Here is a 15354-nt window from a genome sequence, read left to right as displayed (position 1 = left end):
ATATAACATCCTACCTAATAAAAGGGAAGTATGCAAATAACCATCATTCCGCTATGCCCATGATTGGGCCGGCGGCAGGCTGGGGGCGGGACTTGGGGTGGCCAATTGGGCTGACAGGATGAGCGGGGGGCGGGGACTCACGAGTCCCCGCACCCCGTTCCTCCCGCAGGCCCCAACGGCTGGCACTGCGGGAGGACCAATGGAGCCAGCGGAAGGCACTGGTGGTGAACTCGGGGTGGCCGATTGCGTGGCTGCCAGCACCAGTTTTCCGCCAGCAGCAGTTTTCCTCTGGCCACCCGCCGATCGGAGCACCTCCCGATCGGAGTTCCTCTCGGGGTGGCTGATCGCGCTGGTGGGAGGCGCTCCGATCAGCGGGTGGCTAGAGGAAAACTGCTGCTGGCGGAAAACTGGTGCCAGCAGCCAGCTGAAGGAAGGTCTATTGCACGAAACTTCATGCAACGGGCTTCTAGTCCTATCTAATAAAAGAGTATATGCAAATTGACCGTCACTCCAACACATAAGATGGCTGCCCCCATGTGGACACAAGGTGGCCGCCACAAGATGGCAAGCAGGGAAGGGCAGTTGGGAGGGATCAGGCCAGCAGGGGAGGGCAGTTGGGAGGGACCAGGCCTGCAAGGGAGGGCAGTTGGGGGTGACCAGGCCAGCAGAGGAGGGAATTTGGGGGTGACTGAGCCTGCAGGGAAGGGCAGTTGGGGGGGGGGACCCAGGCCTGCAGGGGAGAGCAGTTGGGGGGACCAGGCCTGCAGGGGAGGGCAGTTAGGGGTGACCAGGCCTGCAGGAGAGGGCAGTTAGGGGCAATCAGCCTGGCAGGGGAGCAGTTAGGCATCAATCAGGCTGGCACGGGAGTGGTTAGGTAGTGATCGGGCTGGCAGGCAGAAGTGGTTAGGGGCAATCAAGAAGGCAGGCAGGTGAGCAGTTGGGAGCCAGCAGTCCTGGATTGTAAGAGGGATGTCCCAGATTGGAGAGGGTGCAGGCTGGGCTGAGTGACACCCCACCCCCATGCACGAATTTCATGCACTGGGCCTCTAGTCTATATTATAAAAGGCCTGTGGCCCTAGCGTAAGGACCAAACTACCGGTCACCAGGAGGTGCATGGAGCACCTCTCGGTACCCCCCTCCCCCACTTCCCCGCCCAAGCCACTCGCCATGAGGCGGGGGTGGCAGTACTGGGGACTGTTGAGCTTCAGCAAGCTGTTGCAGGGCGGGGTAGTTTGGTCCTTACACTAGGGCCACAGGCCTTTTATAATATAAATGTTGTATTCCCAGACCAAGTCACTGTCAAATGTGAGCTGTTTTCCCAGTTGAGAGGGTGAAGGGAGTCCAGTCACAAGCCCTGCCTCACCTGCCAAGGTCACACATTTCTGAGCAGAACAAGTAAGATAAGGAATGAATCTCAGCAACCTCATCCTCCTAGGAGTGATATGCACAACCCATAGGCAGTATTCTAAAGGGGGTGTGTGGGGGGGGGGGTGCGCGGAGCAGTCCAGGGGCGGAGGAGCCTTGCGAAGCAGTCACGGGGCGGGGGAGTTTCATGGAGCAGTCCAGGGGTTGGGGGAGCCTCGTGGAGCAGTGGTGGGGCGGGAGAGCCTTGCAGAGCAGTCGATGGGCAGCAGACGCTAGCATCGTGGAGCGTCCTAGAGCGGAGTGCTTCATGTAGCATCACTGGTTGGCAGAGGCCATGCAACGGAGGCCAGGCTAGGTCTAGGAACCCTACTCACGCACTTTTCATGGGCTGGGCCTCTAGTATATTTATACTGAGAAGATAAATACACTATCCTTGTTTAGAATGCTATACCCCAAGCTTAGGAATCCCAAGAAAGGCATGTTCACCCACTTCCAGAAAAAGGGTCAGGTTCCTCTGCCTGGTGACGCTACACAGGCCCTGAACTCAACTAGGCTCTGTAAGAGGGGCTGAGTGTAGACTGGTTGGCATCTCTAATTTCCTTCACTTTTTTCACTGCAGTTATTTCAGGATGGTGATTTCGAGACACTTGAGGAGTTTGTGAAAAAATACCCGTGTGCCTTTCCTGCCTGGATTGGGCCCTTTGAGGCATTTTTCCAAATCTATGACCCAGACTATGCAAAGACATTTCTGAACAGAACAGGTAAGATAAGGAATGAATCTCAGCAACCTCATCCTCCTAGGAGTGATATGCACAACCCATAGGCAGGATTCTAAAGAAATTCTGAAGCAAAGATTGGTATTAGGCCTTCAAGAGGAACTGGAGAAAGTGTTGAGAGGCATTCCACCAATCCTTCCCACAAAACCCCAGTCGCTCTCTAGTTCAGACCTCCCTGGGCCCTTTTAGGTCACTGTATTGAAGCCCAGCTGGCACCACCAGATCACCCCGAGCTGTCTTTTCCTCTTTTGGTTTTGTGACTTCAGTGTCAGCAACACTCCACAGCCCGGCCTCTTTCTTGAGTGTAAGTGTTCAGAGGGATTCGGAAGAATCTCTGCCTGTGCCGGTTCGGTATATAGCCCTGAATGCCAGGTCATTGCTTTACTCAGGCTAACCTCTCCACTGTGGTCCACATTTTGTTTTCATTTTTTGCATATTTCTCAACTGTGTTCCCTTTGGAGCACAAGTTCTCTGACTCCTCCATCCAACTCTTTTTCAAGGCTTCCACAGTACATTATCTCATAGCACAAAATTAAATGTCCAGTTTTTGTTCCATCAACTTTGTAAATTAAAGTGTGATATTCAGATCTTTCTTCCCTGTGCCATTCTCTCCATTACTTTTAGCAAAATCTCCATTATTTTTTAGCGGTTCTCCGGGTTGGTTTCATGTTTGTCTCTTGAGGGACAGGAGATGTAAGCACCACGTTAGAGTTCATGAGAACCACAGGTGGCACTTATACCTTGCTTTCTGGTGTTTCCCCAACTCTTGTTGTCACCCAACGCCCCCCCCCCCCCCCCCCAAAAACACACACAAAACACACACACACACACACACACACACACACACACACACACCATATAATATGTTGTCTCAACTCCTGTTCTGGAAACTTTGTAACCTGCAGGTAATCTCTGTGTTTGATGTAGGAAATGTAAAGGAGGAATGATTCTGGGTTCGTGCACCTATCTGCCTCATGGGGTTTGCTGTCCTCTGATTCCTGAGCCAAGAGTTTTGTCAACTCCCCAACCCCTACACCTGCCAAGGGCTGCAAGAATGAGCCCTGCGTTTCCTTTTACTGACTATTTGGGGTTAATGTGGGCAAATGAGAAAACCTTCACCAACTTTGATAATTTTCCTCTAATGCTGTCTTTTGTTTCCCCTGCTTGACTCTGCAGATCCCAAGTCCCAGTACTTATACAAGTTCTTGGTTCCATTACTCGGTATGTATGTGACCCACTCTCTTGCTAGAAGCCCCCTTTGCTATAGTAGAGCATTCCAAAGAAACTCAAGTCGGAATTCAAAAGCATTAAGAATATGGTAGACCTATACTGCAAGTTATCTAGGGGGAAAGTCAGGAGGGAGTGCTATGGTAACAGCACAACTTCCTAGGAATACTCCTTGTCCAGTTCTGTCCCTGAAATCTCATTCTCAAGGTAGCATATGTGTGTATCTGTCCTATCTCTGTCTTAAAATTGCAGTCTAGCCATCGGTATTTTTTATTTTATCCTTTTTTCTCTCATGTTTTCTTGGCTTCTTCACTTTCTTTTTGGACTTCTTCTACTTCTGTATGCAAATCAGTAAAATTTTGCTCCAAAATACAGTTTGGAAATAGTCCATGAGCAGATAAATTAAGTCTTTTAGTCATGTAATTGGTATTTATGTTAGACAAGAAAGGAATTAAATGAAAGAACATGGGTTTTGGATTTAGAACTACTTGAATTGGAATACAACCCCCCACTGACTAGTTTTTTTCTCACCTTTGATGATGAGGAAGAGAGTTACATCTCTGGACTGTTGAGAGGATTAAATGAAACATATTTTCAGCACTGATTGTAATAGCTATCACCATACCAGTGCCCGACCATGCATTGCAAGACTGGTATGTTGTAAGCCCTCAATGAAGGATTGCAATTATATATTAACTAGAGACCCAGTGCACAAATTCGTGCACCAGTGGGGTCCCTCAACCTAGCCTGCAGGATCAGGCCAAAATCGGCTCTCTGACATCCCCTGAGGGGTCCTGGATTGCAGGAGGATGCAGGCCAGACCGAGGGACCCCACCAGTGTAAAATCGGGGTTGGGGAGGTACGCAGGAGATTGGCCAGCCGGGAAGGGACCGCAGAAGGGCTCCAGGGCGTGTCCAGCCCATCTCACTCAGTCCCGATCAGCTGGACCCCAGCAGCAAGCTAACCTACCAGTTGGAGCGTCTGTCCCCTGGTGGTCAGTGCATGTCATTGTGAGTGGTTGAGCGGCCTTAGCCTATCATTAGCATATTACACTTTGATTGGTTGAATGGCCAAACGGTTGACCAGACACTTAGCATATTAGGCTTTAATTATATAGGATATGCTTTGAGTTTCTTTTAATGTCAAATCTTCAATGACCTCCCTGGTAACAGAAGATTATGAGGCATTAGGCTTGATGAGTGTTTTCTGTTTGTATCATTCATGGGTGTGAAGCACTGACAAGGGCTCAAGGAGGAGCTATCTGGGGACATAGTGGATACTCTTGTCCAGTTCCTTGTGAATTTTGTGTTCACAGTATAGTTTATGGGTTTGTTTGGAGTGAGAGAAGATTAATATCTGCTGTGTCTCCACTGTCAGCTAGAGACCAGCCAAGGTGCCTTATATATACATCTTAATTTAATCTGCACAGAAACACAGTGAAGTAGATATTTATTATCACACTTGGTCATTGAGAAAATCAAACCTTAGGAAGATTAAGTGACTTACTCAATTATTACACCGGTAGTAACTGATGATTTCAGTATGAGCACTCTCATAAGGCTTCATAAAGTGGGGTCTCTGACAATGCTAACTACATTCATCCCAGATGTAAGCATCAGAACTCACCTTGATCTTAATATATGAGCACTGCTTTGACATTCTATTACGTCATGACTGCACATCATGATCACTCCATGATGTCTGTTCCTCACCTCTCCTTCTAATAAAATGCTTTTATGCCTTTTATGTCTCAAGGAGAAGGACTACTGAGTCTACATGGAATCAGGTGGTTCCAGCACCGGCGCCTAATAACTCCTGTATTCAATTTTAACACCCTGAAATCCCACACCAGCATGATGGCCCAGTCTATAAACACAATGCTGGTAAGTGAAGGGATAAAAGTGTTCTGATGTGTTTCAAAATACTTCCAACAGGAAATGGATTAGACATATGTGTAGTGGGTAGTGAAAGTCAAAAAGAAATGCTTTCTAGAAATCAATCAATGCACAAGTACCCCCTAAGCAATAGGTGTCTATATAAGCCTATGCTATGTTTTTTGGGGTGATAAAAAAGATGAAGATCTGGTTGTCTGTCTTAGATATATTTTGAGATCCTATGGCAGTAAATCAAAGTAGTAAGATTCAAATGGTAAATGCTGTTGATGACAGGTAAGGAAATCTGGAATAGCTATAATTGCTTCAAATTCAGAGGAGACTCACATTTATCATGAAATCTGAGCTGGACTTGAATCTATATATATATAAAAGCCTAAGAGACCTTTATGACCAGTTGCCATGATGTGCACTGACCACCAGGAGGCAGACATTCAACGCAGGAGCTGCCCCCTGGTGGTCAGTGCGCTCCCACAGCCAACCTCTCCCAGCCAACCCAGATCAGCCCTGATCGCAGGCCAGGCCGAGGAACCCCACCCATGCACGAATTCGTGCACCGGGCCTCTACTATGTGAATAACATGGATGAGGAAACTTAGGCAGAGGGAATTAGGGTAGCATGAACAAATTTTTGGAGGTTGGAATGGACTTGCTTGATAGCCATAAATAATCTGGCAAATGATAAGTGTCTACATTAAAGTTGCAGATGTGAGTTTTCTCGCGGAAGATCATTAGGAGCTGACCTGCACCCTTTCAAAGAGGCATGAGGAGGTTGCAGAGGACTGTTCCTATGGGCAGTCCCTGGTTTATAAATGAGTTCTATTCATAAACTCCAGGTTTGAATGATACATTTTTAAATTGTACTTATTTAAAAATCAGATTAGTAATGTACTAAAACAGTTTCATCAGAAACACTTCCAACCCCACAAACAAAGCCAAAGTTTTCTTCCATCTTCATCCGCAAGTCTATCCCTTTCTGCATGACAGATCCACTGATTGGCTGGATTCTCAGCCAAGCTCAGAGAAGCGGATTTTCCCTCCAGTCTGCTGGGACTGTGGTGAAAGTATGTACCAGTCGAGGCAGAGAGCTTGAGGTGCAGGTTAGAATGAGATGGGCCATACTCTTCAGATTCTGGTGCTATGCAGCTTGGCTCACAATTGCATATCAGCCAGTAGTGACATTTGATTTTATCACCATTTCAATCAACCATTTCTGTCTCCCTCACTTCTCAGTCCCACATTTCTCTGAGATTCCTCTCACAGCCCTTCCTTCTGCTGAATTGTGCCAAACTGCCTCCAGTGTTAAGCCTCCCCTTGGCTCTCCTTTCTTCTAAACTCACTTCTGTACTCAGTAAAACTTACATCATTCAGGATGACAGCAATTGACTAAACAGTAGACACTTAGGTAAAAACTTTAAAAATATCTCTTTGCCTTTTTTTCTGTGCCTCCAAATCCTTAGCACCTAGCTATGGGTATCGTCGCTAAATAAATGTTAGTTGATCTGAACTTAAACATTTAGATTTATTAGTATTTTTACTTTTAATGTTCCAAGTTTATTCTAAGTGCGATTATGGTGGTTGGAAGTAGTGATGGGGTGAGGGGACCTAACAGTTTGGGGACTGAAGGTGGAGGAAGCCCTGGGCAGACTCCTTGTAATTATGGGTCTTGTATCAGAGATGATTTCTTTCACTAGGATCTTATCTGTTTTAAAGCAGAGTTATGGTAATAACTGAAAGGCCAACAATACTTAATTCAGCCATTTACTGGGTATCTGGTTGGCTCCATGCTCTTTCACACCCAGCTTTGTGCATTTTTCCCCCTTCCTGATGCTAAGTAAACATTTAGCTTATTTGCTTGTATGAATTTTGGCTCCTGCTAGGTTGTCTCCCTTACATTATAAGGGCAGGGTCAGATAAAGGCACTTGGATGGTGATGTTGATCTTGACTTCCTGTGCCAGGATAAATGGGAGAAGATTTGCGGCACTCAGGAATCAGTTTTGGAGGTCTTTGAGGACATCAGCTTGATGAGCCTGGACATACTCATGAGATGTACTTTCAGCCGGGAGTCCAACTGCCAGATAAACAGGTTAGTGACAAGAGGGGAAAAAAATCAAAACAAAACATTTATTTGCCATTATCTGAGTCACCTATTGACATATTATCTCCACTTTCTCTCTAGTACCCATGATAATTATATTAAAGGGATATGTGAAGGCTGTGAAATCATCTATAAGCGCATGTTCAGTTTCTTACATCACCATGACATGATTTTCAAATTCAGCTCTAAGAAGCGCCGCTTACAGAAGATAGTCAACAATTTGTATCAGTACACAGGTATTTCTTGGGTTTGGGTTGCCCGAGTGCATACATTGTCATAACTGTATTGTGTCTGTGTAGAGGAATAGGCCAATGATACATAATTCAGCCATATACTGGGTATTTGGTTGTGAAAAGAGAAAGAATTCTTGTTCTTAATGGGGCTTTTAAATGTAAGTCCTTTAGAGAAGTTTGCTACATTTATAATAGTGTCTTATGAGAGAGAAGTTTTCAATGTATTCTATAATTTTTATTATGCATAATTTTTATTAATACAAATGTAACAAGTGCATACTTAATATTTCAAAGCATAAATAGCATTTGGCTATTTGCACCATGCTATCAGTAGTAATGACAAGCGAAAAATATTCATGCAACACAGGAATGAATAGGGAGACAGAGTAAACAGGGACATACAATCAAAGAAGGGGGAAACGGGGAGTTATCCAATTGTTATGAAGTTTTAGTGATGGAAGACAAATAAGTTCCAGAGAGCTGTTCTACAACATCATGCCTATAGTTAACAATACTGCATTGTATACTTAAAATGCGTTAAATGGGTTCATCTCTGATAAGCATTATTACTAGAATAAAAAAATAAAATAAAGTTTAAAAAGCTTGTTTCAAAAATATATAGTTTTAACAAAACATAAACAAAGAAGTTGAAATAGATCAAACTTTCTAAACAATTCAATATTACTTTTAATGAACATAACAGTAGAAAATGTTTATCAAGCAGTTAATTAATCCTCCTTTAGCTCCACCAATTACTAGCAGTGTGACTTTGGGCAAGTTACTTACTGCTTTGTCTCAGTTTTATCTGTAAAATGAAGATAAAAAAAGAATGTAACTCATAGGTTTGTGGTGATGATGAAATATGTTTATATATGTAAAGCACTTTGAACATTTCCTGGAATTGAATCAATGTTAAATATCCTATCTAATAAAAGAGTAATATGCAAATTGACCATCACTCCAACACACAAGATGGCTGCCACCATGTGAACACAATATGGCCACCACAAGATGGGCAGCAGTTAGGGGTGACTGGGCCAGCAGAGGAGGGCAGTTGGGGACAACCAGGCCTGCAGGGGAGCAGTTAGGTATTGATCAGGCTGGCAGGGGAGTGGTTAGGGGGTGATCAGGCTGGGAGGCAGAAGTGGTTAGGGGCAATCAGGCAGGCAGGCAGGCGAGTGGTTGGGAGCCAGCAGTTCTGGATTGTGAGAGGGATCCCAGATTGGAGATGGTGCATACTGGGCTGAGGGACACACTCACATACCTGTGCATGAATTTCATGCACTGGGCCTCTAGTGTTCCATATAAAAGTGAAATCAGTTATATTTGTCTTTCTGTCTGACTTATTTAACTTAGCATAATATCCTCTAGGTCCATCCATGCTGTTACAAATAGTGAGATTTCATTCTTTTTTATGGCCCAGTAATATTCTATTTTATATATGTACTACCTCTTCTTTAGCCAAATGTCTATAGATGGACACTTAGGTTGCTTCCATACCTTGGCTATTGTAAATAATGCTGCATTGAACATAGGGGTGCATATATCTTTTCAAATTAGTGATTTGGATTTTTTTGGATAAATACTAAGAAAAGGAAATTCTGGGTCATTAGTGGTTTGGATTTCTTCAGATAAATACTAAGAAATGGAAATTCTGGGTCATATTAAATAGGTACTTTATTATTATTCTTTCTACTCACTTTGGGCTACTCACTTTGCCCCTGGTTCTATTTTTAATTTTTTGAAGAACCTCCATACTGTTTTTTATAGTGGCTACATCAATTTGCATTCCCACCAAGGGTTCACTTTTTTCCATATCCTCACCAACACTTGTTTGTTCATCTATTGATGATAGCCATCCTGACAGGTGTGAGATGATATCTCATTGTAATTTTAATTTGCATTTTTCTGATGATTAGTGGCATTGAGTGTTTTTCATATATCCATTGGTTATCTGTATGTCCTCTTTGGAGAAATGTCTATTCAGGGCCTTTGCTTATTTTTCAGTTGGAGTATTTATTTTTTTCATTTTGAGTTGTATAAATCCTTTATAAATTTTGGATAATAACCCTTAACGGATGGACCATTGGTGAATATCTTCTTACATTCATTAAGTTGTCTTTTCATTTTGTTGATGGTTTCCTTTGCTGTACAAAAACTTTTTAGTTTGAGGTAGTCCTATTTGTTTATTTTTTCTTTTGTTTCTTTTTAAAAAACAATTTTAAATACGTTTTTATTGATTTCAGAGAGGAAGGGAGAGGAGAGAGATAGAAGCATTAATAATGAGAGAGTATCATTAATCATCTGCCTCTTGCACACCCCACACTAGGGATTGAGCCCGCAACCTGGGCATGTGCCCCAACTGGGAGTCAATCCGTGACTTCTTGGTTCATAGGTCAATGCTCAACCACTGAGCTATGCCGGTTGGGGTCTCTTTTGTTTCTTTTGCCTAAGGAGAATGATCAGAAAAAATATTACTAAGAACAATGTCAGAGAGTTTACTGCCTATGTTTTCTCCAAGGCAATAAGATAACTATAGCCTTGTAGTTAGATTGATATCAGGTAATGGGATACCTTCAATTTTGATCTTTCTAAAAGTTGCTGTGACTATTTGGGTTCAATATAAATTTTGGATTATTTATTCTGGTTTTGAAAAAAAAAGCTACTGATATTTTAATAGGGATTGCATTGAATCTATAGATTGCTTTGGGTAGTATGGACATTTTAACAATGCTAATTCTTCCTATACATGAGAACAATGTATACTTTCATTTATTTACATCTTCTTCAATTTCTTTCTTCAAGATTTTTAATTTTCTGATTACAGGTATTTTACCTCCTTGGTTAAATATATCCCTAGGTATTTTATTTAGTTTTTCTGATGCAGTTTTAAATGGGATTGTTTGTTTCAATTCTCTGATAGTTCATTGTTGACATATAAAAATGCAACCAATTTCTATATATTCATTTTTGTCTTGTTACTGTACTGAATTAATTTATCAGTTCTAATATTTTTTGGTGGACTCTTTAGGATTTTTTTATGTATGGTATCATGTCATCTGCATATAATGACAGTTTTATTTTTTTCCTTTCCAATTTGGATGCCTTTTATTTCTTTTTCTTATCTGATTGCTGTAGCTAGGACTTCCAATACTATGTTGAATAGAAGTGATGAAAGTGGACATCCTTGTCTTGTTCTTTATTTTAAGGAAATACTTTTAGCTTTTCACTATTGAGTATGATGTTGGCTGTGGGTTTGTCATATATGGCCTTTATTATGTTAAAGTGTGTTTCCTCTATTCCCACTTTGCTGAGAGTTATCATAAATGGATGCTGGATTTTGTCAAATGCTTCTTCTGCATCTATTGATATGATCATATGATTTTTATCCTTAATTTTGTTTATCACATTAATTGATTTGTGGATATTGAACTGACCTTGCATCCTAGGAATAAATCCCACTTGATCGTGGTGTATTGCCAAATTTGGTTTGCTAATATTTTGTTAATTTTTGTATCTATGGTCATGAGGGATATTGGTCATAATTTCCTCTTTTGTAAAGTATTTGTCTGGTTTTGGAATCAGGGTAATGTTGGCTTTATAAAAGGAACTTGGGAGTCTTCCCTCCTCCTCTTCAATTTTTTGGAATACTTTGAGAGGGATAGGTATTAGTTCTTCTTTGAATATTTGGTAAAATTCACCCATGAAACCATTTGGTCCAGGACTTACGTTTGTTGGGAGATTTTTGATTACTGCTTTGATTTCATTAGTTATAATCAGTCTGGTCAGAGTTTCTTTTTGCTCCAGTCTTGGAAGATTGTGTTTCTGGGAAGTTATCCATTTCTTCCAGGTTGTCCAATTTGTTGGCATATAATTGTTCATAGTATTTTCTTATAACCCTTTATATTTTCATGGTATCAGTTGTCATATTTTATTTCTGATTTTATTTATTTGGGTTCTTTCTCTTTTTTATTGATAAGTCTGCTTAAATGTTTATAAATTTTGTTTGTTTTTTTCAAGGAGTCAGCTCTTGGTTTCATTTATCTTTTATCTTGTTTCTTGGACTCTATTTCATTATTCCCAATCTGCCCTTTATAATTTTTTCCTTCTACTCACTTTAAGCTTTGTTGTTCTTTTTCTAGTTTCTTTGAGTGTAAGGTTAGATTGTTTATTTGAGGTTTTTCTTGTTTCTTGAGGAAAGTCTATATTGCTATGAATTTCCTTCTTAGAACTGCATTGGCTGTGTCCCATAGAGTTAGGGTCATTGTGTTTTCATTATCATTTGTCTCCGGTATCTTTTGAGTTCTTCCTTGATCTCATTGATCTCATTGTTAGCCTATTCATTGTTTAGTAGCATGTTATTTAGCCTCCATGTGTTTGTGTGATTTTTAGTTTTCTTCTTGTAATTGATTTCTAGTTGCATACCACTGTGATCAGAGAAAATGCTCAATATGATTTCAACCTTCTTAAATGTATTGGGACTTGTTTTGTAGCCTAACATGTGGTCTATCCTAAAAAATATCCTTAAAAATGTTAAGTTAAATCCATCTGGTATAATGTACCATTTACAGCCACTATTTTTCTGTCTGGATGATCTATCCATTGATTTCAATGGGGTGTTAAAGTCTCCTACTGTAACTGGTCTGTCCTTTTATATCTGTCATTATTACCTTTCTATTTAGTTGATACTGCATTGGGTGCATAAATGTTTACAAGGGTTATATACTCTTGTTTGATTGATCCTTTATTATTTTTAAATGTCCTTCTTTATCTCTTATTATAGCCTTTGTCTTAAAGTCTATTTTGTCTGGCCCAGCTGGAGTAGCTCAGTTGCTTGAGTGTTGTCTTGTGCACCAAAAGGTTTATGGTTTGATTCCAAGTCTGGGCATATACCTGGGTTGTGGGTTCAATCCCTGGTTAGGACATGTATGGAAGTCAACTGATCAATGATTCTCTCACATCAATATCTATCTATCTATCTATCTATCTATCTATCTATCTATCTCCCTCCCTCCTGTCTCTAAGCATATCCTCTGGTGAGGATTTTTTTGGGGGGAGGGGTGTTTTTTTGTTTGTTTGTTTGTTTGTTTTTAATTACTTTATTGATTAAGGTATCACATATTTGTCATCAACCCCCCCCCGTTCCCTTCCCAAACCCCCCCACATGCATGCCCCCCTCCCCCTGTTGTCCGTGATCACTGGTTAGGCTCATATGCAAGCACACAAGTCCTTTGGTTGATCTATCTCCCTTGTCCCCACCCTCCCCTACCTTCCCTCTGAGGTCTGACAGTCTGATCAATGCTGTTCTTGTTTTTCAGTCTATGTTGTTCATCTTTTCCCCTAGATGAGTGAGCTCATGTGATACTAGGAATACACTTATAAGAACCGAAAATGAGACAAGCAATAATGTTATGCTGAGAGGCAAATGAATCAGGCTATAGTGAGTTTCTTTCTGGGCCACAGTTCTTTTGAGTCCCAGTTTCTATGTCCAACAGTTGTTTATGTGTTCATAACAGCAATGATATTTCAGTTCTGGATGGTGGACAAATGGTGGTAATGCAGGTCCGACCCTCTCTGGTTTGGTCCTGGGCAATCTACAGTGACGCATATATGCTGACTGCTCCTATGGCAAGGCATCGTCAGCGTCTTCCATCTCTGGACTGTTTCTCTTCTGACTTCATGGCTGGAGCACTCCTGTCAATTCCTCTCTGTTGCAGGAATCCACATGTCTCTGAGTTGTTTTCTGAAAATATACAAACATATTCTTGACCAAAAGTTAATAAAGGAATATTTTCTATAAATTTGACTTGCGATCCTTTTTCATTTTTTTGCCCAAACGATTTTCCTTTGGCTTGTTTTGACACCATGTATGTTTTACCTGGGTGACTTGCTGTTAGCATTACAAATGAAAGTTAATTTTCTAAAGTAAAAATTTTCTAGATGTAATTTATTTGCAGGATATTTTTCCTTACATGATATTCTTCTACTATCCACCCTTTTTTGGTTTAAATATTGGGAGGCTTTTGGAAATTTTATGCTGTAATCTTGATAGCTTTTAAATTTTACTTTTTTGCACTAAAATGTGACTGCTTTAGGTTCATTATATGTTACGCAATTTTACCATGAGATGAACTACCAATAAAAATTTTAGTTAACACTTAGTAACAGCTTTTTTGTCCAGTACAATTGATTTTTCTAGAGTATTTGCTTATTTTGATTGGCCAATTTAAATTAGTCTGAAAACTTGACTACTATTTTACTGTCAAATTTAATACTCTAACAACCACCTTGTTTTACCCTGTAATTATTAGTGGAGAGGATTATTTGCCTTCTTGAGTAGGCCCTGAGCATTCCTGGTGCTAGGCTGGATTTAGATATCATAGACCCCAGTTCCCCGGATCATGGGTGCAAGACATCTCCATCAAGTCTTGTTGCAGTGAGAGGGCATCTGCTGTCGGTCAAGTCTCTGTTACCTGGGTCCCAATTTGAGCTGGGCATGTGAAGCTGAGCAGCCATGGGGGCAGGGGATCTCCTTCAGCAGGGGTGAGGGTTCAGGCCCCTGCAAACTTGGGGGGGTGAAGGTCTGTGCCCCACCTCTGTTGACCCCCAAGTTCTCTCCTGATGGCCCCTATGTGACTGTGCCTGTCTTAGGTTGTTCTTTCCCTGAGGAATCTTACCCGTCTCTGGCTAACCAGCCATCCTCTGGGGCCAAGCAGGGTGATGTGAGGTTTAGTTCTGTCTCCTTGGTCGCCTATGCCCCCATGGCCTCCACACCCAGCACCTGCCTTGGGATCCCCTTGCCTGCTGGCAGGGTCCCAGCACTGATCGTGGTGAGGATTTTTAAAAAGAAATCTATTTTGTCTGACATAAGTATTGCTAACTCAGCTTTTTTTGTTGTTTCCATTTGCATGAAATATCTTTTTCCATCCTTTACTTTCAGACTGTATATATCTTTTAATCTGAAGTGCATCTCTTGTAGGCAGCATATATATGGGTCTTGTTGCTTATCCATTCAACTACCCTATGTCTTTTGATTGGAGCATTGAATCCATTTACATTTAAAGTAGTGATTGATAGGTACATATTTATTGCCCTTTTAGTCTTTAAAACTATGTTCCTCTTTTTTTTCTTCTTCTTAAAGAAGACCCTTTAATATTTCCTATAATACTGGTTTGGTGGCAATGAACTCCTTTAGCTTTTTCTTGTATGAGAAGTTCTTTATTTCACCTTTAATTTTATAGCCTCTCAATAGAGTAGTGTTGGTTGTAGGTACTTGATTTTCATTACTTTGAATATATCATGCCAATTCCTTCTGGCCTGAAGTGTTTCTGTTTAAATATCAGCTGACAGCCTATGGACGCTCCTTTGTATGGAACTATCTTTCTCTTGCTGCTCTTAAGATTCTCTTTGTCTATAGCCTTTGTCCCTTTAATTGTAATGTGTCTTGGTGTGTGCCTCTTTGAGTTCATCTTAATTGGGAATCCCTGTGCTTCCTGGACAGGTGGTCTTTTTCCTTAACCAAGTTAGGGAAGTTTTTACCTATTATTTCTTCAAATAAGTTCTTGATCCCTTGCCCTCTCTCTTCTCCTCCTGGTACCCCTATGAAGTGAATGTTGTTATGCTTGATATTGTCCCAGAAATCCCTTAGAGTTTCCTCATTTTTAAAATTCTTTTTTCTGTTTTATAACTTTATTTTTTAAAGATAGAGCTGTCTATCTATCTATGTATCTACCTGTCATCTATCTACTCTCTTAAAGATTTTT

The 15354-nt window shown here is 41.3% G+C and overlaps 1 protein-coding gene across 1 annotated transcript in view; it reads left to right on the top strand.

Annotated features, from left to right (window-relative positions):
- Positions 1 to 15354, top strand: part of LOC103284047 (cytochrome P450 4X1) — a 40485-nt gene that overhangs the window by 12630 nt on the left and 12501 nt on the right. Inside the window, exons 2-6 of the mRNA XM_054720612.1 lie at positions 1985 to 2126; positions 3318 to 3362; positions 5124 to 5251; positions 7219 to 7346; positions 7440 to 7594. Of these exons, the coding sequence (XP_054576587.1) occupies positions 1985 to 2126; positions 3318 to 3362; positions 5124 to 5251; positions 7219 to 7346; positions 7440 to 7594 (598 nt within the window). The remainder of the gene's footprint in view (positions 1 to 1984; positions 2127 to 3317; positions 3363 to 5123; positions 5252 to 7218; positions 7347 to 7439; positions 7595 to 15354) is intronic.

The sequence above is a fragment of the Eptesicus fuscus genome, chromosome 9 (genome assembly GCF_027574615.1).
Source record: "Eptesicus fuscus isolate TK198812 chromosome 9, DD_ASM_mEF_20220401, whole genome shotgun sequence".
NCBI classification, from domain to species: domain Eukaryota; kingdom Metazoa; phylum Chordata; class Mammalia; order Chiroptera; family Vespertilionidae; genus Eptesicus; species Eptesicus fuscus.
Note: the sequence above shows the minus strand (reverse complement) of the source record. Positions and strands in the feature narration are given on the sequence as shown.